At 42.8% G+C, this 22,532-nt stretch overlaps 1 protein-coding gene across 11 annotated transcripts in view; it reads left to right on the top strand.

The window, feature by feature from the left end:
• SYNJ1 (synaptojanin 1) overlaps positions 1-22,532 on the top strand; it is a 48,562-nt gene that overhangs the window by 22,567 nt on the left and 3,463 nt on the right. For 4 of the 11 annotated variants that reach the window (XM_063150286.1, XM_063150287.1, XM_063150285.1 and 1 more), the window contains 18 exons: positions 2,020-2,211; positions 2,729-2,813; positions 3,789-3,929; positions 4,242-4,434; positions 5,665-5,823; positions 7,657-7,813; positions 8,148-8,265; positions 8,373-8,588; positions 8,983-9,061; positions 10,051-10,213; positions 10,837-11,043; positions 11,728-11,859; positions 12,558-12,596; positions 15,699-15,746; positions 17,282-17,320; positions 17,413-17,453; positions 19,560-19,668; positions 20,545-20,735. In XM_063150286.1, the coding sequence (XP_063006356.1) occupies positions 2,020-2,211; positions 2,729-2,813; positions 3,789-3,929; positions 4,242-4,434; positions 5,665-5,823; positions 7,657-7,813; positions 8,148-8,265; positions 8,373-8,588; positions 8,983-9,061; positions 10,051-10,213; positions 10,837-11,043; positions 11,728-11,859; positions 12,558-12,596; positions 15,699-15,746; positions 17,282-17,320; positions 17,413-17,453; positions 19,560-19,668; positions 20,545-20,735 (2,309 nt within the window). Of the gene's footprint in view, positions 1-2,019; positions 2,212-2,728; positions 2,814-3,788; positions 3,930-4,241; positions 4,435-5,664; positions 5,824-7,656; positions 7,814-8,147; positions 8,266-8,372; positions 8,589-8,982; positions 9,062-10,050; positions 10,214-10,836; positions 11,044-11,727; positions 11,860-12,557; positions 12,597-15,698; positions 15,747-17,281; positions 17,321-17,412; positions 17,454-19,559; positions 19,669-20,544; positions 20,736-22,307; positions 22,332-22,532 lie in introns of all 11 variants that reach the window. The other 7 variants (XM_063150295.1, XM_063150294.1, XM_063150292.1 and 4 more) reach the window with 5 other exon arrangements.

Genomic DNA, 22,532 nt, shown 5'->3' with positions numbered 1-22,532 from the left:
AAATTACACTCCCTTTGTAAAACTGATTTCCAAATTTCTGCTTGTCTAGCAAGAGCAGCAGTCAAAGTATTTTTTCTGCAAATAACAGAAACTCTTAACTGATTGGATTTCTGATGTTGTAGAGTGAGGCACAATTTTTCTGAAAAGATCAATGACCAGAAATATGTAGGAAAATCATGGTCTCAGGTGCTCTGAAAAGCACGTGGTTCACTCAGTATTTTGGGAAGAAGTAGAAATTTTTATTTTTAATTACTCAAATTTATAAAAAAAGTCATTCTACAATTTAGGAAGATTGCTAGTTTGAAGAAATAATTTTTTTGTTTGTGATAAGCTTGTTGTCAGTTAACTTTTCAAGTTAGAGTCTAACCTGGTAAGGCTTTTCACATTAGGGTCTCATGACAACATCAGGGGTTAAACAGGCAATACTGAAATTTTGCAGCTTTTCTTAAAAGCTGCTCAGTAGCAACTGAATGATTTGGAGTGACTAAAGTGAGGCGGAGACCCAGTAAATTTTGAGTATAAAAAGATGGACCCCCAGAGGAGCAATGTGCAGACTGTGCTGTTAAAGTGGCTCAGAGTGCTGCGGAGGCTCCTCTCTGCAGGGCTGCACGGCTGCTCTGGGTTCGTGGGGTTCCGGCTGTGCTTCCAGCCAGACCTCGGGATGAGTTGGGTTTTGGATGTGCTGTGGCTACAGCATTGCTGGGATTGTTTCCCTTCAGGGGCCGGGTGCTGAGGTGGCTCATGTCCTCCACCCTCTGTGGCCTTTTGTGCAGGTGTTGTCCAATTCCTGGCTGGAGTTGCCTGCAGTGTGGGGCAGGAGCAGAGCCCGTGTTTGGGGTCTCAGACCCTCATGCCTGGAGGGCTCAATGATCCTGTGGGCTCCCTGCTGTTTCCTAGACTTCTTTTCCCTGGCTTTTGATGAAAGCATGATCCTGAGCATGATAAGCTTGGAGCAGCAGGGAGACACCAACCAGTCCTTTTTGTTTTCTGTGTGTTTGGCCTAGTTACGGGTGTGTGATTTGTTCAGCAGGGAAAGCATTCCCAGCCAACAAACACAATAGATTTCCTTCTCTTGCTCCCAGTTTTTTTCAAACCCAGTAGGGATAGAGAATGCCTGATTTTTGTTTTGACCAGGTAGCCAAGAGTGACTGAAAAGACAGCAGCAGCTCACTAATCATCTTATTTGGGGAATTTAAATGGAAATGCTGTTCCCAGTAACTATTTTTTCAAGACAGCATCAAGTGAAGGGAAGAATTCCCTCTAATATTGTTTAAATTGTTCTTTTGGAGTCAGATAACTTGAGAACATTCAAAATAGGTAAATTATTACAACTGAGGTAAAGTACCTGAGCATTGAGTCAGCTTTTTCCTTTCTGTGTTTCTCACAGTGTCCTTCACATATGGGTCATTCCTCTCTCTTCATTTGGGAGATAAAAACACGGCAAAGGGAAGGGCTGATGGGACAGAGAAATGAGTTTAATTAGTTTGAATCCCAGCCTACTGTCCTCACTAAAGCAGCTCTTCAGGAATTCAAATGATCGAAAAAGAATTCAGATTTGTGGCTTAAATAGACATACTCTAATATGATGAAATAATGTACCTTCTCTGTTTTAGTACTTGTAGTGTATCAGCAACTTTTACCCTGCTGGGAATTAATATACGTGCATGTTGGTTCTGGAACAGAGATTGGATTTCATGAATTTAATCTGTGGAAATGAGCCAGATATGTACAGAAAATGATGGCTTCCCTAGAAAGTCATGGATGAGATGAAAGAACAGCAGATATTTATAAAACATGGGGATTGTTTCCTCGTGTATCATTTGTCTCTATGTAATTCTGAACCAATTGCTGCTGTTTTTCGGTCAGTGTGTGTCCCTAAGGGTACTCTCCCCTGGGCAGGCTGCATTCCCTGTGCTTTCGCACTTTAGCTTTGTCTGTGCACGTGCATTGGGCAGATCTCAGTGCCAGCTTTCTGGAACGTTCTCCATAAAACGAATGCCTTTTCCAATGTTCTTGCAGCATCTGTGAAAGTGCTGAAGAGCATGTGTGAGAACTTCTACAAGTATGCCAAACCCAAGAAGATCCGAGTGTGCGTGGGAACGTGGAATGTCAACGGGGGGAAGCAGTTCCGCAGCATTGCCTTCAGAAATCAAACCCTCACTGACTGGCTGCTGGATGCCCCCAAGCTGGCTGGGATCCATGAATTCCAAGGTAGCATCTCTGTTCTGCCATTACTTTTACTGGAAAGATCTGATTTTTGTACAGAGATCACAAACACAGAAACAGCTATCACAGAACTGTAGAACTGTGTAGGGAGGGATGGTAAAGATGCAGCTCCACCCCCTGCCAGAGAAACACCTTGCAAAATCTGCATTTATTTATAAGCTTCTTTGAGACAACTGGAATTTTACAGAATCCCACACTGGTTTGTGTTGGAAGGGACCTTAAAATTCACCCAGTGCCACCTGTGCCATGGGCAGGGACACATTCCACTGTCCCAGGCTGCTCCAAACCCCATGCAGCCTGGCCTTGGACACTGCCAGGGATCCAGGGGCAGCCACAGCTGCTCTGGGCAGTGCCTGCCCACCCTCACAAGGAGGAATTTCTTTACAAGGAAGGACTATTTTTCCTTAAAATGAACATATGTATGAGTATATATAGATGGATGAGGTCTTGATTGTTGAGTTAATTAGAAACAAGAAATAACTCTTTCCCTATTTACCTCAAGATCACAAAAACAAACCTGTGGACATATTTGCCATTGGATTTGAAGAAATGGTGGAGTTAAATGCAGGAAACATTGTGAACGCCAGGTGGGTGATCCAATCCACGCACTACTTGTTTTGCTGATAATCACATTTTTCTAGTCATATGTTATTTGAAATTGTGGTTTCTCCAGTGCTTGCAGTGCTCTTCAGTTGCTGTGTCTGGTATTGCTGTTAACAGCAAATCCTGTGAACATCTTTCCCAAAGCATGTGTTGTTGGAGTGCTGTTATGTACCAGGTTGTGATCTGTACAAAGGAAGGTTTCCTTCCGTACTGTTAGTTTGCACTGCCATTCCATGTATTGCATGGATGCATTGCTGTGGAGTTGGCATTTTTCACTCCTAGCAGACTAGGGTCATGTAAATACATTTTTCCCAGTGGTGGCTGTTACCAGAGATATCCAGTGTGTGTAGTCCTGGGACCATATTCCCTGTGTCCACTGTTTTCTCTGCCCGCTTTGTGTGTTTCCTGGTGTTAGGGAAGGTTTAACTCATTGGGAAGAGCACATACAGCCTATGGTACTGTAGCCTTTGTGCAGAGCTTTGTCTGTTGGGCACCAGGTGTCAGCTTGTAACCCCTCATTTCACCCTTTGTGTAGTTAATGCTCTTTGCAGGCCTGATATTTTTCAAATTTTCATGTTTTTCTTGATCTGACTGTTCCACCTGTTTTCCAGTATTGACTGAGCTCTAGGCTAGGAGTGACTCTCTAAAACAATCCTTAGGTTTTCCCCCTGTAGTCTTGGTGTGTAAATACAGCAAAGCTAGCCATGGCTCCTACAGTTGTCCGTGGTGTTGGGAACAGTGAGGCAGTGTGTGTAGAGACTGAATTGCTAACAATGATGCCATGACAGCCTCGAGCTTGTGTCTCTGCTGGGAGGCATCTGAGCACCATTCCTAGCTTGGCTTTGGTTCACTGCCTCAAGGTTTGCTGCAGGTCCTTGGATGTAGCTCAGCTCAGTCACCAGCTCAAACCTGTTCACTTTGGTTCATTCCCAACCTGGTGTTTTTAATCTCCCTGCCAGCACCACGAACCAGAAGCTCTGGGCTGCAGAGCTGCAGAAGACCATCTCCAGGGATTACAAGTATGTGCTGCTGGCCTCAGAGCAGCTGGTGGGCGTCTGCCTCTTCGTGTTCATCAGGCCCCAGCACGCTCCCTTTATCAGGTCAGTGAGCCTGGGTCACCCTCAGCGTGCCTTGTGTTGGGAGATAACCCCCAAACCTCCTCAGAGCTGTGTGGGGCTCTGGGAGAGCTGTTCCCCCTTCTGCTGAAGTAGCTTTTAAGGTTCTTTTCTCAAATGCCCAGAGAGCACTGGTTGCCCAGAGAGCTTGGAAAGCTGAGGTTGTATCCTGTCAATGCTCAGTGACTGTTGGGACTTTATAAAACCAGCCTGTGGCTGGGAGAACGGTGTGTCTGTCACACTCAGAGCCAGCTGTGCCAGCTCCTGGAAGGTTTAACAGCTGTTCCACTGTTGCAGGGATGTTGCTGTGGATACTGTCAAGACTGGCATGGGAGGAGCCACGGGGAACAAGGGGGCCGTGGCCATTCGGATGCTGTTCCACACCTCCAGCCTTTGCTTTGTGTGCAGTCACTTTGCTGCAGGCCAGTCCCAGGTCAAGGAGAGAAATGAAGACTTTGTAGAGATTTCTCGCAAGCTTGCCTTTCCAATGGTAAGTGCTGTGTTCAAATTCCATAACAAATGCAACATGGAACCGTTGGAGCCCCAGCGGTGTCATCCCAAAGCTCCATTTGCATTTTTCCCTTTCCCCAGTTTCCTGTGGAAATCAGATTTCCTCGGGTTAGATATCTCAGAGATAACTGAGCTCCCACAATGTTTATTAAAACAGAACACTGCAGAAAGAACAGACCTTGCCATGATGGAACATGAGTTCGCTTGCATTTGGAATCAAGGACTAGGTGTAGGAAAGAGACCTTACAGATCCCTGACATGCAGTAGAACTTTAGGCAGGAAGGTAGGCACAGGAAACAATCACCTATGAGGAAAAATCCCTGCAAAACAGCCCTGTTCTCAGTACGCAGGAATTATTCCATGCCGTGTTCTCATTGTCAAATCGCCAAGTTGAAACTGTTATCAGTGCAACAAAATGCTTCTTTGAGACTTACAGCTGTTTTAAGTTTTGCCATCAAACTTAAATTTGTGAATTTCTGTGGCACTGGGCAGGAGTCTTACATCTTATTTTACAGGGTTTTTATTTTCTAAATTTGTCCCCACTGTCATGTTACAGTTTTCCTAGCAAGTATCCAACAGTTTCCTAACTGCTGTTGTTTCAATGTGCCAGTGTATCTGCTTGGTTTTACTTATGGACAGTGGAAAAATCAAAACAAAGGGGGAAGTAAAAGTTGTCACTCTAAAATCTGGGCTTTGTTTAAAGTAATAAAGCCCTGATGTCTCTCTCTAGTGATGAAAATGAGATGGAACTGAAAAGTCTTCAATTAAATGTGAATGATAAAGCTCTGGATTTGCAGTTTGTCAGGAGACCGTGTCACGGAGTCCCAGGGAGTGTTACGTTCTCCTCTGTCACAGGCAGCAGCCATCACCTTTGAGCAGGCTTCTGAAACAGGAGGGAGGAAGATGAAGAGTTTTAGAATCCAATTCACTTGAGTCGTGTTGCTTTAGAAATGGGAACTCCATAGGAAATGTCAATTCTCTTGTGTTCCATATATTAACACCACACTGTTGATCATGTTGTTGTAACCATAGGGACACTGAATACTAGGGTGTGTTTCAGTTGTCTTCATCACCCAGAAATGATACATAAATTCACATTCATCACCCAGAAATGATACATGATTCACAGCAAAAAACTGAGTTTGTGAACCTGGAAGCAGTAAATGTGTCACTCATTGCTTTACTTCCAGTGTGTGCTGCTGTTTTGCAGGGAAGGATGCTCTTCTCCCATGACTACATTTTTTGGTGTGGGGACTTCAATTATCGAATAGATCTGCCCAATGAGGAGGTGAAGGAGCTAATCCGACAGCAGAACTGGGATCCCCTCATAGCAGGAGACCAGCTCATCAACCAGAAAAACTCTGGGCAGGTGTGTTCAAACGTCACCGACTTCAGAATACTTCCTTTTATAACTGGTTTTAGCAATTGCTCTGATGCTCCTGTAAATCTGTATCCTCAGCATGGAGTTTGCTAATTATAATATTTTTCTTTTGTGAGATATAACTATTCAAGAAGAATAATTATAATGTTTGGTAACGTTACTCTGTAGTTAAATTGTAATAGGCCTAATGCTGTTACTGTTGGGAAAAGGACTAGTCCAAATGGTAGCTTTATTTGCAAAGAAAACACAGAATAACCAAGTGTGAAGAAAGCTACATTTTTTACATTTGTTGGGTTTCTTGTTCCCTCTCTGCAGCTCTGTGTGGGAAGGCTGGACATGGTAAAAAGAGAGACAATCCTCAATTGTTGGTCCTGTCTGCTCACTAGCACTTGGATCACAAGCAGTGCTTTTGCTGATTTAGGGTTTGCTGATTTCCCTTCCATTTGTGCTGGGATCTCGTGCACCAGAACAGGAGGCAAAACACTGGATTTTTTTACTCGCTCAGTTGTTTGTTTAACAGCTGTTGGCTAGAGGAAGCAAGGTGTACATTCACACGGTCAGACAGCACTGTCTGTTTGTCACATTGTCTGTCAAGTGGATCAAAACATGATGTGTAGAGGTTGTGGAGACACCTCCAGCACTTAGAGAGCTGGACAAATCTATGGAAACTGCCAGAACATGGAACTGCCAGGAAAGGACTCCTGGCCCGGGAGCAGGAGCAGCATTGCCTGTTGGGCTGATATCCCATGGTTTGGGAACTGCTGGCTGAGTACCAGCTCTGTCCCTGCTGGGGCAGGTTCACATCTGTTCCTGCTGCTCAGGAAAGGTGTTAACACAGCAGCTTGCTCCATTAAAATAGGTTAGGAAACAATTACTGAAGCCAAATTAATTGTCTCAGAAGTTGTGAAGCTTCCAGCATTCTGACACTGATCTTCTGACATTGACTTTTAAATTGACTGGATTTCAAATTGTATTTCCAGCAAGAGAAGCAGGTCAGCCTGCCACTCGGTGCAGATTTGACTGTAAGATCCAAGTTAGATTTCTATTTTACACATTTCTGAAGTGAAGGAAAGATGCCCATAGAAGGTTGAACTCAAGAATAGAGCTGACTGAATTAGCTAAAGGGTTTCATTTGGTGTCCAGCTTAAACACTTAATGAGTGAGAAGCTCACTTGGAATAGATTGAATGTATTAAGGACTCTTCTTGGTTTTTTTGGGTTTTTTTTGTAATCTATTTATTTGATGGGGCAACTTGTGTCAGCTTTTTCCTGGAAGAATTTGGATGGCACCCTGAGCAACCTGGTCTGGTGAATGGCATCTTTGCCCATGGCAAGGGCTTGGAACTGGATGATCTTTAGGGTCCCTTCCCACCCCAACCAGTGTGTGTCTGTGAATTTATGGGAGAATTTGGCATGTTCAGATAGATATAAACCATAAAATGTGCGCCTGAATTCCCCACTTTTGCTGACCCAGGAACCAATAAGCAGCAGAATGAAGTGCTGTGTTACAGCATCAGTGTTCTGGGTGACCTCCAGTCGGTCATGACATTGAAGGAACAGTAGGTCATTCCTAACCCTGGGCTTCAAGATATAACTACTGGCATACTTCTGTTCATTGGTGATTGTCTGGGTCGCTGGTTAGTCATAGTGTCAAATGTGTTTAGTCAGAGTGTCAAATGTTTTCAGTAGGCAAAATGTGGAGAGGAATCCGTTTTAACAAGTAGCAGGTTTTTAAATTGTGTTTTGAGGTGTTTATACAGGTTGTCAGTGTTAGCATAGAGAACTCTGGTTGATTTCAGCTGTTTCCCTTGTGTTGGTACAGATTTTCAGGGGATTTCTGGAAGGGAAGATCAATTTTGCCCCCACGTACAAGTATGACCTGTTCTCTGATGACTATGACACCAGTGAGAAGTGCCGCACGCCGGCGTGGACGGACCGGATCCTCTGGAGGAGGAGGAAATGGCCCTTTGACCGATCAGGTTTGAGGCTTTCTTTCAGCTGTCTGAAACGTTCTTTACGTGACTCAGAGGATCCATTTCGTGATGCTCACAATGTCAGTGATGCTGAGCTCCTGTTCCTGGCTTGGTAGGATACAGCACACTGGTAACAGACCTTCAGTGAACACAGTGAGGCTGAAAGAAAGGGCCGTGAATCACATCCCACTTACTGACATCTGAGGAGTGGAGAAGGAGCTTTGAGCAGGGGGCTTGCTATAAGACACTCTATTTGGATTTACTTCCTGTGTTTTCTCTTTATGATTAGCACACCCTTGCAATCACTGTGTTTTTCCTCCTTTGTCATTGCTGGTTGCAGCTGAAGACCTGGATCTCCTGAATGCCAGTTTCCACAGTGACACTAATGTCCCTTACACATGGAACCCTGGCACTTTGCTTCACTATGGGAGAGCAGAGCTGAAAACATCTGACCACAGGTTCCAATTCCATTTCATACACCACTCCCTGAGATTGAATGCCCATGCTGTGTGTTTTGTTGCTCAGATACTCTGCTGACAGGATTTTCTTGTCTGTTTTTTCCAAGGCCTGTGGTTGCACTGATTGACATTGACATATTTGAAATTGAAGCAGAAGAGAGACAGAAGGTGTACAAGGAGGTGATTGCAACGCAAGGTCCCCCTGATGGCACTGTGATGGTCTCCATCAGAAGTTCTTCAGCTGAAGAAAACTATTTTGATGATAACTTGATTGATGATCTTCTTCAAAAATTCGCAAGCTATGGCGAAGTTATACTTATAAGGTTAAAAAACTTCTTGCTTTTCATCTCTGCTTGTAGACTCATGGAAATGTTTGGGTTCAAAGGGATCATCCTGAATAAAGTTATTTCCTTAGGTAGGAAATAACTTTTCAGGTATGATCTGTTTAATTTTTAGCATTTGAATTTCAGTTTAAGTGTCTTTAGAATTCATTTAGCATACTTAAGTGTCTTTAGAATTCATTTCTGTGTGTCTCAGTTTTCAGACATGATTTTTCCAGATACTCTTATTCTTGAGAACTTTATACAAATGTTGTATTCTAGAATTAGGTTAGTAGTTTTAAACTGAAAATGAGGATGTTGCATTTGCACTAGGCTAGCAATTGTACTGTGAAGTGTTGTGGTATTTTGTGGTTATTGTTCCCAATGAACTTTGCAGGTTTGTGGAAGACAAGATGTGGGTAACATTTTTGGAAGGAAGCTCTGCTCTGAATGTTATGAATTTGAATGGTACTGAGGTAATGTAAAAATGACTGAATCTTTGTATAGCAAGAGAAAATCCAGCTTTTTAAAGTCTTCTTTAGTGGATTGGATTTACTGTTTTTCTTTGATTCTTACAAGTTTTTTCTGTTCTGTACTAGACTTTTGCATCTTTGTTTTTTTCCTCTCAGTAGCGACATACCATATGTTGAGTTTCAAAAGCCATATAAAAGAAGTATCAAGCCTCATTTCTCTAACAATATCCTCCTAAAAATAAATTAGGAGCTATTGAGATGAATATTCATCAAATGATGGGTTTGGGGTCTTTTATGATTTAAAAAGCAGAGTTTAGTTCCTTGAATTAACCAGTTAAAAATCTTTATAGCCTGCAGTTATTAAAAATTTAGCACTTCTGTTCTACAAACTCTGAAAAGTGTCAACATTTCAGCTTGCATTGACTTCTGTGGGGTCAGTATTTAATCCTTGTGAAAATTTAACTTCTGATGTTTAAATTTTGACTAGTGTGTGGCTGTTAAGACTTGGAATGTGTGATGTTTGCAGGTGGATCCCTGGGTCTGCTGAGATGTCACTGGCAGGTCAGACAGGAAAGGGGTTCTGGGTAAAATGTCACTTTACAGAATGAGGACCTGCTCTGTGCCGGCCTCTAAAAATTACTTCATTTATGTAGTTTATAAGCAAGTCTCTTTTTCTTTTAAATAATAGTGTCACAGTAAAAAAACCAGAAGCTTCCCATTTAACTGAGAAGGAGAACCGTAGGAGAGGAGTTGCTAGTTTTTCTACCAAAAAAAAATTAAATGGTTGTAATGAGGAGTTTAAGTTACATAAGTGTAGTTACCTACCAAAATGAAGTGAAAATCATAATTATTGTTTAGTCACAGAAATTCGTATAACCTTATTGGTGATATTTTCAGTAGTTATTATTTTCTTTTTAAATCTAAAATGCTGAGCTTTAACATTCCTACTCTTAACAACTTCTGTTTTGTGCATACCTTTTTTGGCAATTCAGCTACAAGGAAGGATTATAAATATCAACTTGAAAAATCCAGATTGGATCAGAAGTTTGGAAGATGAAATGAATCTAGAGAAGATTAATATTGGGCTGCCTTCATCCACAAGCTCCACTTTGCTTTGTGAAGATGCTGAGGTTACTGCAGACTATGACATGGAAGGTTTGTTGAGATAAAGCATTCCTCACTTTGAAATGCTTACAGTCCTGAATGATGTGGTAATTTAATGCATATATAAATATATGTAATGCATATATAAATATATATCTAAAACAGATTAGAAATCACATTATTTCCAACAGTATCTCAACAATCTGCTTCACTCTTATCTACATTTAAATATATTCTAAATATATTCTAAATTGACAGTTTACTTTTCTAAAGCACATCTATGTTGAGCCTTTTTTTAAACACTGTTCCACCTTTTGCAAGCAGAAGTTGTTACAAATAACAGATACCTTGAAATCCCCTGCCCAGCCTTCTGAAGAGCAATGAAGCTTGTCATATTGCAAACCAAGGAAATAACCTGTGAAGATAATTGTTTCTTAGATTAATCAACTTCACATTTGCCGCACTGTTACAATTACCTTTAATATATATCTATAATATATATTACACGCTTGAAGTATTTTCAGCTGGTTTGAATACATTTGTGTTCTTCATGTGTAATTTTGGGATGTGAGAATCACACTTTGGTTGCTGAGCTAATTCCTTGAAACCTGGGGGCTTTTCTTTCAAAAGATCTCATTTTTATGTGCTTTTCTCCCCTGGGCTGTGTTCTGCAGGAGACGTTGATGACTACAGCGCTGAAGTGGAAGAAATCCTTCCCCAGCACCTGCAGCCGACGTCGAGCTCCGGGCTGGGCACGTCCCCGAGCTCCTCCCCGCGCTCCAGCCCCTGCCAGTCCCCGACGCTGCCCGAGGGCCCCGCGCTGCCGGCCAGGCCCAGCCGGGCCCCGGGGAAGGTTCCTGGGCCCCCTGCGTCCTCACAAGGTGGGTGCTGCACAGCCCTCGTGCTTTCAGAGGCTCCTGGGCCCTGTGTGCACACACAGTGGGTACTGCACTGCTGCACTGCCTCAAGAGGCTCCTGGGCCCTGTGGTCACACACGATGGGTACTGCACACTGGCACAGCCCAGTTCTGCTGCAGTGGGTCTGTAGGATCCTGGCTCACCCCAGTCGTCTCTGGGAATGCGGCCCCTGACCATCCCTACTCCTGTCAGCTCCAAGACAGAAATTGTAATCAGCACATTTGCAAATTGGGAGCACAATATGAAAACTTCTGTTTAAACACAGCCTTTTTTTAAATTATGAACATGTGAACACAGTGATGGTGCTTGGAGTGACTTGGTATTGAGTTTATTTGATCTGCTGAAATGCCTTGAGAATTCCCTTTGTAGCATTTTTTTCCAGAGAACTTAGTTCACAGGTTAGAGTCAAAATCAAAATGTGGAATGCTGCAATTGGTAAGATTGTTCAGGATTTCATGGAAAACGTGAATTTACTATAACATATGAGGCAAAAGTTTTGATGTAGGGAGTCTGCTTCTTTTCATCATTGGTTCATTCCTCTTGTTTTCCCTCTGTCAAGAACTTCCGTATTGTTATTTAGAAGAGCTTTGCCATGTTTGTAATGTCCAAGATGTTAATTTGTGCCTTGTTTTCTGCCCTGTCCTCCAGCTGAGTTGCAGGCTGGTGCCCAGCAGAAGGAGCCTCCTGCACAGAGCCTGGAGCCCAAGCGCCCTCCGCCCCCTCGGCCCGTGGCGCCTCCTGCCCGCCCGGCTCCGCCGCAGCGCCCGCCCCCACCCTCAGGTAACGGGGACCTTGTTCTGCTGACCATGGGGTGCCCATTGGGTGCCCACTGCTGCCTATGGGGTGTCCATTGCTGGCCATTGCCAGTCTGGCTCCTCCGCAGCGCCCGCCTCCCCCCTCAGGTACCTGGGGGCCTTCCCAGCTGCTCAGGAACATTTATCTGCTTTCCAGTCTATGAGAGGGACTGGAAAGTGAAAACCCAAACTGTGTATTGCACTTTGGGCTCACTGGTTCTTTAATTGAAATGTTTAATTGGCACATTTAAAAGCAGTGGGAAATAACAGCATTTTTACCATTTAAATATTATTAGTGAATAAGTTTATAAAAACTTAGTTTCACAGTTTTAAAAATGTGAAATTTTACAGCTATGTTTACTGAACATCTTCATTTTTTGTAGCATCTATTTTAAAGTAAAATAGAAATAGACTTGTGCATTCATTGATTCATTGCTATTCCTTTAGTTTTGGCATCAGTATATATGTGTTTTATCATGTCCAAGTTTTTAATGTGGAGTTCATTTGGATCATCTGACAATGTGAACAATTGAGCACTAAGAGAAACTGGATGTTCAGAAGCATTTGGGCTACATAGTTAATAACAAAGTGACCCTTGTGATTTTTAACTCTCATTCTTTTTCTTCCCTCCTACTACACTGACACTTTTCATTATTGCTGCATTCATTTCTTAAATACTGTCAGGCGGTAGGAGTCCTGCACCTGCTAGAAAGGAATTTGGAGGTAACGATTTTAATTGTTTTTTGATATGACCGCGTAGCAAAACTGCTGTGGGGACCTGTTGTGACAGTACTTATCGTGATGATTTCTGAAGGTGTGAAAATGGGCAAGTCTCAAAGTTCCAGAACTGGATGATTCATGAATGTCACTGCCATTTCTTTCTTCCCCCTCTGAACTACGTTTCACTTTCTGGTGAAGTAATATTTCTCCAGAAGTTGGTATTTTAAAGTCAGAGATGAAGGTCGTTCCAGATTTCTATTACTTTGTCCTGGGTGAGCACATCCAGCTAACTTTGCTGTGAAGTGCTTCTCAAAGTAGGCTTTGTCCTTCTCTGGCCCACATTTGCTGTCCTGCATGGACTTAAATCAGCTCATCAATACGTGAGGGAGGGTGAGAAGTGCTAGTGGCAATTCCAGGCACTGCCCCTCAGTTGGTAGGAAAGAGACATTTTTGACAAAATGCTTCCAAAGTTTGGAGTAATCTCAGAAAATACATGAACTATTTTAAATAGTCTGTAACTATCAGGTAACTTTGGTGTCAGGCAAAAATGGTCTTGGCTCTGAAATACTGGTGAGACAAGGAAGGTTTCATGCCCAACGTGGAATATTTCAGCTGAGTTAAAATGCAGAAGCTTTAGGAAGCCGTTGATAGACCACACTGAACATAGGTGAGATTTAATTCATTGTTCTCCAGTCCTGTGTGGTTTTCTGTGCACTGACACAATCCTGTTTGCCTGGTTTGTCTCAATTGTGCAAAGACTACTCAGTTGTCTTCTTTTATCACCTTTCCCAATACAGCTTTCCATAGAGTTGTACCTTGCATAAAACTTGCTTTTTATGCAATCATTTGAGACGCTAGTATATTTTTTCATGTGTTGTTCCAACCAGAAGCTCTTTACTTTTTTCTGCTCTCCATTTTCCACTCATGGTGTGCATGTGTAAGCATAAAGAACGATTTTCATGGGTACCTGAGCTCAGCTCCAAGCAAATTAGCCCAGGGCTGGAACCAAAATCAGTGTCCTTATGGGTGACTGTAGTGGGGAAAGGGCACCTGTTCCTCTTCCCTAGGAGCAAGGCTCTGGAAGCTCTGTGGAATATCCCTGTGTAGTGTCTAAGTGGCTCAGACTTTGGGTTTAGACTTCCATAGCACATGCAAAGAGACGTTGATCATGTCTTTTAAATGTTGTGCCTTATAAATAAACTTTTTTTCCTAACATATTTTGACCTTTTTTCCCCCAAGTGCTTCAGTCCCTTCATTGCCCATGGCACTTTTTCTAATGCCTCAGTATGCTTTGAAGATGAGAGAAGGTTTTGGGCATCTAAGTGTTTTATTTTGGTCCTATTTTATATCAGAAGTAACTCAGAGTTCAGGTGAACAAGGCTCTGCACTCATTGCAGGGCTTTACAAAGTGGAGACCTTTTGTATGCTAATACAAAAAAAAATCACTGAGGATCCTACAAGTTCCAGTTGTTTATAGTTAAAAATTAAAATGTTGCCCTCTGTTTACCCAGTGTTTTTGTAATACATTACAGATTAAATTTTCAGAGAACATTAAAAACTATAAAGGCTGCTAATTGTCAATTGACATTAATAAATAACATTTGTGGAGTTTTTTCCTTTAATACTGTTAGACAGTTTTCCTGATTGTTGCAGCCAAGGCTTTTATAATTGGTTTAAAATATTTTTTATTGTCCCTAAGATTGAAATATTCCCATGCTGCCCTTTGTGATAGCATTATCACAGCACAATAATTTTGCTTTCCCGCTATTGAAGAGAACTATGAGTCAGTGAAATGAGTACTAGGAGTAAGTGAAATGTCAGGTATTTACCCTCTGTGCTGTTTCTGCCCCTTGTAGTGAACGTTGGTTACCTTGCCCAATCTTCACGCCAGAGATCTTGCTGCCTGTGCGTGGTGCACTGATGCAGGAACGTGTGCCCGTGTCCCCCTGCTGCTGGGAGGAGCTGCCTTTGGTCCTCGTCCTGCACAGAACAAGAGCAGAGGGATGTTGTCAGGCAGTGCTCTGATCCTGTGCAGCCCCACTGCTGCTCCTCTCACAGAGTTAGTTATTCATGGTCAGAATTGTGATCAGAATTGGCAGAGCCTGGCTCTCAGCCAGAGCAGATAACACATGCTGGGGCTGAGCATCTTTGAAACAGATCTTCAGCCAAAGCAGAGATCCAGCATCTCTGGAGCCAGTCCCATTTCAGCCCCAAGTGCAGCCTTCACTCTGCCCACTCTGTGACTGACAGAGCTCACAGATCACAGGGAGCTCCTGGGCACATCTCACACTGGTGAGAGAGCAGCAGGCTGTGTCACAGCTGAGGGGATTTAGCAGCAGGCTATGTCACAGCTAAGGGATTTAGCAGGAGGCTGTGTCACAGCTAGGAGATGCCTTCAGTATTTCCATCATGGCTGTGTCCTGCCCTGTTTTTGCCATAGTTTTGGGAACCCAGTGCATGCTTGATGATACTGCAGAAATAAAGTAATTCAGCATGGTTATGCATGATTGAAAACCTGTTCTCTCAATCTGAGCTGTTACACCAATGGGTGCAGCTGTCCCAAGTGCACAGTGCTGTGTAGAGGCAGCTCAGTAATACAGTTCTTCAGGATACACTACATTATGTGAGGTGGGAGGTATTGCTTTATCACATTTCCTATTCAGTGCACCACGGCACAAACAGACTGCTCAGTGTTCTGAGTGGCAGGGATCAGGCTTGATTCTGCAGGGTGACAGTGCTGTGCTCATTTATTCCCCAGCATTTGAGCACAGCTCTGTGCTCTGCTCTGTTCAAGACTGGCATGGCAGATCACATGGGACAGCCAAAGGTTTGTGTAGAGTGAACATTCTGAAGGAATCAAATTCAACTATAATGTAAAATTGAAATAACAGATATTACTAAACATGATTGTACTTGATGGTTTGTAATTCACACCAGTCTGGTCCCCCATGCTGCTACAAAGAGTTATTTCCTACAGGTGACTGCAATCTATCCAGACCAGAGATAAATTGTGTAAACACTTGTGGCAGTGTTCTTTCTGCTTTTTCTTTCTCAATCTACTGCTTTTCTTATGCTATGTACAGCTTCTCTTCTTTCTCTGAAAAGGTCTTGGAGCTCCTCCCAGTCCTGGGGTAGCTAGGAGAGAAGTAGAAGGTAACACAACAATTTTTGTGTTCTAGAAATGGATTTCTGATTTAACATCTGAATAATATTATTGCTTTTGTGACACTAAAGGTGGTTTCATTAACGCATTTATTGCGTAGGATCTTTGTTCTTTTATTTAGCATAGCTTTCACCCAGCCAGGCTGCTTCCTGCTTTTCAGTGGTGGTGGGGATTGTTACAGAAGGCATTTATTAAAAACTCAGTGAAAACTTAGAGAGCTCTGATCAAGAATGCCTTTAAGGCTGACCCTCAGAGGAAGCTGTAGCTGCTGGTCATCAGAGTGATCATTGCACCTGTAACTAAATCAGGAATCCAGGGAGCCTGACTTTTCATAAAGGACTATGAGTGTTTGTATGTTCTGGGGAGAGAGGCTTCAGTTTCAAAAATTTGGTCTATAATTTTATGTTTTGCCTCTTTTTAAAGAGCACAGTGTAGATGTTTTGATTCTGATAGCCAGCTGTGTGTAACACAGTTCTGAGAAGCATTTCTCTTGCACCTTTCTGCTTGGAGTACATGGGGTTATTGTGGATGGGTCCTGCTTTAGCCATGCCTGCAGAGTCATGGGCTGGGGTTTATTCCTTGTCTCTCAGGAACGTGTCCTTCACAGCAAATAGCAATGCAAGTCCTGATAGAGTCACCGGCAGGGTTTCCTCCAGATGCTGCCATTAATTTTGGCTGCATTGCTGGTTCGTTTTTCTAAATTGGCAAAACCACTCTATGTGTAGAATATTTGTGGTGGGGAGGCCCCTTCGGTGATTATCCACTCCAGCATTGTGCTCCAAGGAGGGTGAACTGGCACCAGGTTGCTCAGGGTGGGAGCTGCTTCCCTGAGAGCAGCCCCAGAAACCCGTTCTGACTGGTTCCGGGGCAGGCTGATAGCTGAAAGCTGATTTGATAAACTGGGTGATGCACCACAGAGTTCCTTCCACTGACTGCCACTGGCACGGTGACTTTGCCTTCCTGGGGAATAAGCAGCAGAAACTCAAGCCAGAGTCCCAAACCTCCCTGCCCGTTAGAAATTGTGGAATTGTCTGAAGTAAAGGTATTTTTGTCACCTCTTGCCCTGCCCACTTGGCATGTTGCATCTGAAGGTTGCCCTCAGCGTGGCCATGGTGAAGCTGGGCTCTGACACATTTATCCCATACACAGAGTGGGGTCAGGAACTGTCCATCGGCTCTCTTTGGTTTAACCCCTGCTGGTAGAACATCAACAGAATATACCAGCAAACACAACAGCTTCCATCCAACACCATTGAGAACACTGGGGACCTGTACAAGTGGTGTCTTTAGCTTGCAACAAATAGGATGTGATTTAAATTATCTGTTATAAAAAGGGTCAAATGACGTTGTGTGTGGCATCGGATGGGAGTGTGTTACTGACAGTGGGTGGATATGTTAGAGATTTTGAAAAAGTCACTGCTATCTCCTTGCTTCTATTCCCAGTAGCAGTAATGTAACATCGCCCTCTAATACCCATTTGTGGCTTATCTAACACAGACAATCTGTTTGTTTTCCATGCTGCAAAGCACAAAAAAGCCCTGGAACACAAAGAAAAGATACCTTAGGTAATAGACACGTGCTTTGTACTAACTATTATACAGACAGACGTTGGTTTTGCAGTGAGTGGTCAGTCAGTGATCTCTGCTCTCTGTTCCAGCTCGGACTCAGCCTCCACCCTCGGCGGGTACAGCCAGACCGGTAGGTGTGGTTTTAATGTTTGGAGATCATTGTCCTGCTCAGTGTCTGCTCTTTGTTACATCCACATTTCTGTTAGTCACAGCACACGTAAGAAATCTACAGAGTTAATGATCTCAACAATTTTTGTCTGTTGACTGAAAATGCTGTGGGGTGAGGGGAAGCCACCATGTGTGTTCAGACTGGATGGGACTGGATTGTTTTGCACTCTGCAATCACACAATAGGCTCCCAAATACACATTTGACATCTCCTTTCAAATAACTGCAAGGTTACTGTTTTTATTCTATGTCCTTACTGATTTGGTGTGATAAAATGCATTATCTTCTGCACTGAAACACAAATCGTGCCAGCAGTTAATTACTGACAGGCCATTAATGGTTACTGTGCAATTGAGATCTTCTGATGTACCTTGTTTTAAAGACTGATTTTCATAAGAGTCTTCATGTAAAAATGAAACCTTCAACTCTTTCAGCAGATATTAATACTGTGTTTCATTCCTTTGTTTGTGGAACTGAACTGAAGGAGGGAAGGAAGGGATTTATGGGCATTCAGGTGCTTCACCCCACAGAGGAAACCAAGAGATGAAATCTGTCTGCCTAGTTTATTCTCAACAGAAGCAAGTAGGAGCCTTATGGGAGAGAAGAGGGAAGTGTTTGAATAGCTACAGGTGTTCTTAAAGAGTTACTGAGTAATGGGACTGTCTGTTGATAATTCTGTGACTTTGCAGCATATTCCAATATTGGAACTAATGAAAACTGCTGTTGAAAGTCTCCCTTGAAGCAAATTGTACAAATTCATTTTTCTCAAAGAGATTGATTCTCACAGTGAGCCGTTCATGATCTTGGCTCTTTTTTTTTATTTCTTATTCTTCTGGAAATGTAAAATGGCCTCTTCTACAATTTGGGCAAAGAAAAAGTGGTATATATAGGCAAGAATGTATTCGTTTTTCACGGTGTGGTTGCCTTTGTCTCAGGTGATTGTTGGATTTCATCTCAGGGATTTCAGGACCAGGGACAGTAGCTACAGTGGGTGCTGCTTCCCACTGAGGGATCCTGAGAGCTGCTTTACACTTTCTCTTCTGTTCCTTTTTGGCATATTTTTATTTTTTAAAAATACTTTTTGGTGTATAATCCAATCATCCTCCTGCCTACTATCAGAATATTGAAAGAAATAACAAAATGCATCTTGGCAATCTCAGATCAGATAGGAGATTCAGGAATTCAGACAGGAATTTGAGGTCAGGTGGCTGAAAGAGTTCAGGACGTTGGTCAATGGACCCAGCCAAGCATAAGCAATCACGTGATACAAAGCCAGGGACATAGCTAGTAAAACTAAGATCAAGAATTAGACTATTTTTTATAGTATTCGCTTGTTTCTAATGAATTTTTGTGTAGAGTTGTGCAATGAAATTTGCTCTGAAAACCATTTCTAGCATGTCCTCTGGTACACAACATTTTACAGGAAACAAGTCTTACAAACTTGTCTCTCAGTCCTTTTCCCTTGATCTCTGGCATTTTTATCCCAGGGCCTTTTATTCAGCTTTCACTGTGTTGTTTGTAATTTACTGTTATAATTCTAATCTGAAATAGCTTCCTATGCGTCTTCAAATACTGATGTAGACTTTGAAATTTCCTTTCCCGGCACATTAACTTCTATTCCATCAGCCTCAGGGAGACGTCAGCCTTCAATGACACAGGATGTGTTTCATTAATACTGTTTGATGAGAAACAGACCTCCAAATAAAGTAGTTGCTCTTGTTGGTTTTGTTGCTTACAATTCGTGGACTTAGGTAAATTATCTTATTAAGACTAGCAAACTAATAACTGTTTCTAGCATTGTTGCACAGGTAAGCATTTATATAAAGTTGAAAAGCATTGTAAAAATCCTTTGCTTTGAATTGAACCATCATAATGTTTTGAAAATATATTCTTTGTTCTTGCATGTGCATAAAAAAAATCAGTTGAGCAGCCGTTATAAAAGAATTTGTTGTTCACAGAATCCTGGTTATCCTGTGAAATAATCAGGATTATTCTGAATCATTTAGCAGTAGGTGACTGCAGCTCCAAAGCTGCACTAAAATCCTTTCTTTTGCCCCCTTTGCTGTCAGACTGTTCCCCCCCGAGCTGGAGTTATCAGTGCCCCACAAAGCCATGTCCGGCCCTCGGGGGCACGAGCAGCACCGGAGGCGCAGCCCAAGGCAGCGGAACCCCCACGGGGTGAGTTAAATACAAATGTGCCGTTCAGCCAAGTGCTACAGTCTGCTTTGAATGCTTTGTTCTCAATACATGCCTCCACTTTTCACTAGGAATAAGATTCTTGGATGGAATAGCATTTGGCACTTTGTGTTAGGCACCCACAAGTATTGCATTTTTGGATGCTAATCTCAAGATCACCCATAGATTCTGTGGTATCAGAGAAACTGTGCAAAGATTGCAGGGTTTGGTCTGAGCACCCTGGTCTGTCACAGTCTGGCCATTGATCCCCAGATGCTCTATGCATTGTTAGTTCTGTGATCATAAGATGTGGAATAGCATTCATGTCTGACTCTCAAAACAACTTCCTAAACTTACAGTTTAAAAAAAACCCTTATCTTTTTATGTATGAAAATACACATTTTATAATAGTGACTTCCAAAATACTGTTCAGTATAACTGAAGCTCGTTTTGGGGTGACATGGTTTGTGTTTTGTGTAAAACCACAGCATGGTTTGTGTTGGAAGGGAGATGAATTCCAAGCCCCTGCCTATGGTCAGGGCCACCTTCCACCAAGCTTTGTCTGCCCTGGCCTTGGACATTCCAGGGATCCAGGGGCAGCCACAGCTGCTCTGGGCACCCTGTGCCAGGGCCTGCCTGCCCTCACAGGAAGGAATTCCTTCCTGATATCCCATCTAACCCTGCCCTCTGTCACTTAACCTTGAGTAGCAATTTTTACTGGAGATGTGCTGAGTTTCTGATGGATTCCAGTCCCGCTGCCATGAACAGCTGCTGTTCTCACAGCCCTTTCTCTGCAGTTCCCTCTGGTGCTTCCCCATCCTGCCATCCCTATCCTGGTCACTGTTCCTTGCCGCGACAGTCACTGCCGTGTCCTTGCAGGCTCGCCGCTGCTCCCGGAGCCCCTGAAGCCGCAGGCTGCGGGCCCTGCCCAGCCCAGCCCCGCTGTGCTGAGGATGCAGGAGCCCCTGGTGCCCGTGGCAGCCCCGCAGAGCCTGGAGCCCCCGCAGCCGCCGCCGCGCAGCCGCTCCTCTCACAGTTTGCCTTCGGAACCTGCTCCCTCCCAGCAGCACGTGAGTAAAACCCTGCAGGGACCTCCTGTCACTGTGTGAGTGAGCACAGCTCGTACTGGTGCTGCAGGCTTCTGAGGAACCCTCAAAGCGAGCACAGAAACAAAAACAAGGGTCCAGAGATTGGATTCAGTGGTCCCGGGGCTCAAGGAGAGCAATAATGGCTTGTGTATTGTCCTTGAATAACTAACATCTTAAATACTAAACATTGAATTTCGGATCTCTTGTGATAGCCTTACAGTTTATGGGCAGCTCAGTCTTAAAATGATGTTGTCATTTGGCAACTTTGTATGGTAAAGCTCTCGATCAAGGCAATCTGATTTGATAATGCTATGTGCATGACAAGCTGCACGGTAAGGCAGCACAGGTTTAAATTGTTACTGCATGGTGTGGTGCTTGATGTTGGTGATCACTCATAGAAGGGAGATGACATTGATAAGTAAGTAAATAAGTCTAATCAATATATTAATAAATACTTGAGAGAAATAGAATTCTTCCAATTCCTCAGTGTCAATTAAAATACTTAACCACATAATGTGGAAATTTCATACGGTAACACTAACATTCTGTTTTCTCTGGGATTATTTAGACTGTTATGATAAAAAACACCAACTTTTTCTAGGAAAAGCCATAGTTTCTTATTGCTGCTTAAAAATGCAGAAGCAGATTTTCAGTGCTGCTCAGGTTTCTTCTTTTGCCTGTATGTGAAGACCTTTTTTGCTACAGTAGTTAATGCCTATGTTGTACCACAGTGAAGCAGCCAAATTCAGTGCTCAGTGAGCTGATTTTTGAACTCAAACTGGAAAAATCTTTAAATGCTTTTCCTTTGTTTCTCCTCAACCTCTTTCTTTGCCTGTGAACTGCCTTTCATTTTGGAAACTTAGACCAAAAAGTGCAGGTTTCTGAGGAAACATCTTTAAAGACGTGCAAGATCTTTTGAGAAGTAGTGAATTCCATGCCATCCTTCTATGCAAATCTTGATTATGATTTTGGAGAAATTAAATCTATTCTTATAAAAATAATGACTGGTACAGTGTGAATATTCAGGAGTTTATACAATCTCCACACTGCAAAAGAGAATTAGTTACTGGAAATAGATCTTTATTGCAAAGAAGGGAGATTCTGGATTTCCACAGGAGGAGAGGCATTATGGGTTTTATCAGCTTGCAAAACTGTTTCTGTAGATCAGGGATGATACTGACACAGTTCCCAGAATGAGAGCTGTGGGGTTTTCATGGTAATAGGTGACTAGAATTAGACCATCCATGCTCAGATTCCTGTAATTTGTCTCCAAAAAGTAGCATAATCAGCTGCACAATGGGTGTCTGTATGGAAATATCATTAGAATGGACTTGAGTTGGTTTTTTATGACTCCTAACGGTCGCACTTACAGTAGAAGACAACAGAAATGGAAAATTTAGTGTAGTGTGTAGTAAACACTTGTGGTTTGTATTTAAAACTCAAAAAATGGCTTTGTGAAAACTTCTGAAAGTATTATTTTTAACACGAGGTTGCTTTGTTAGTTGGATTTTCTTGCTGATTTCCTTGCTCTGATATGTGTTTCTCTTTCACAAGCAGGAGCAACCGTCAGGGTAACAGGTATCTGACTATTTCCCAGTCTTGTTGTGGCTCCATCCATTTAGCAGCAGAGATGTATGAATGGTGTTTCATACATCTGCAGCCCCATCCCGTTAAACACACCTGTCTGCATCCATGGGTGACTGTCATACCATAGTGTGCTTTTTCCTTTCGTGATGCATTGAAAATGACACTGCTGTTATTCAGGCCAGAAAGACTATT

The sequence above is a fragment of the Melospiza melodia genome, chromosome 2, assembly GCF_035770615.1.
Source record: "Melospiza melodia melodia isolate bMelMel2 chromosome 2, bMelMel2.pri, whole genome shotgun sequence".
NCBI classification, from domain to species: Eukaryota; Metazoa; Chordata; class Aves; order Passeriformes; family Passerellidae; genus Melospiza; species Melospiza melodia.
The sequence above is the reverse complement of the archived record's forward strand: the minus strand, read 5'-3'. Positions and strand labels throughout refer to the sequence as shown.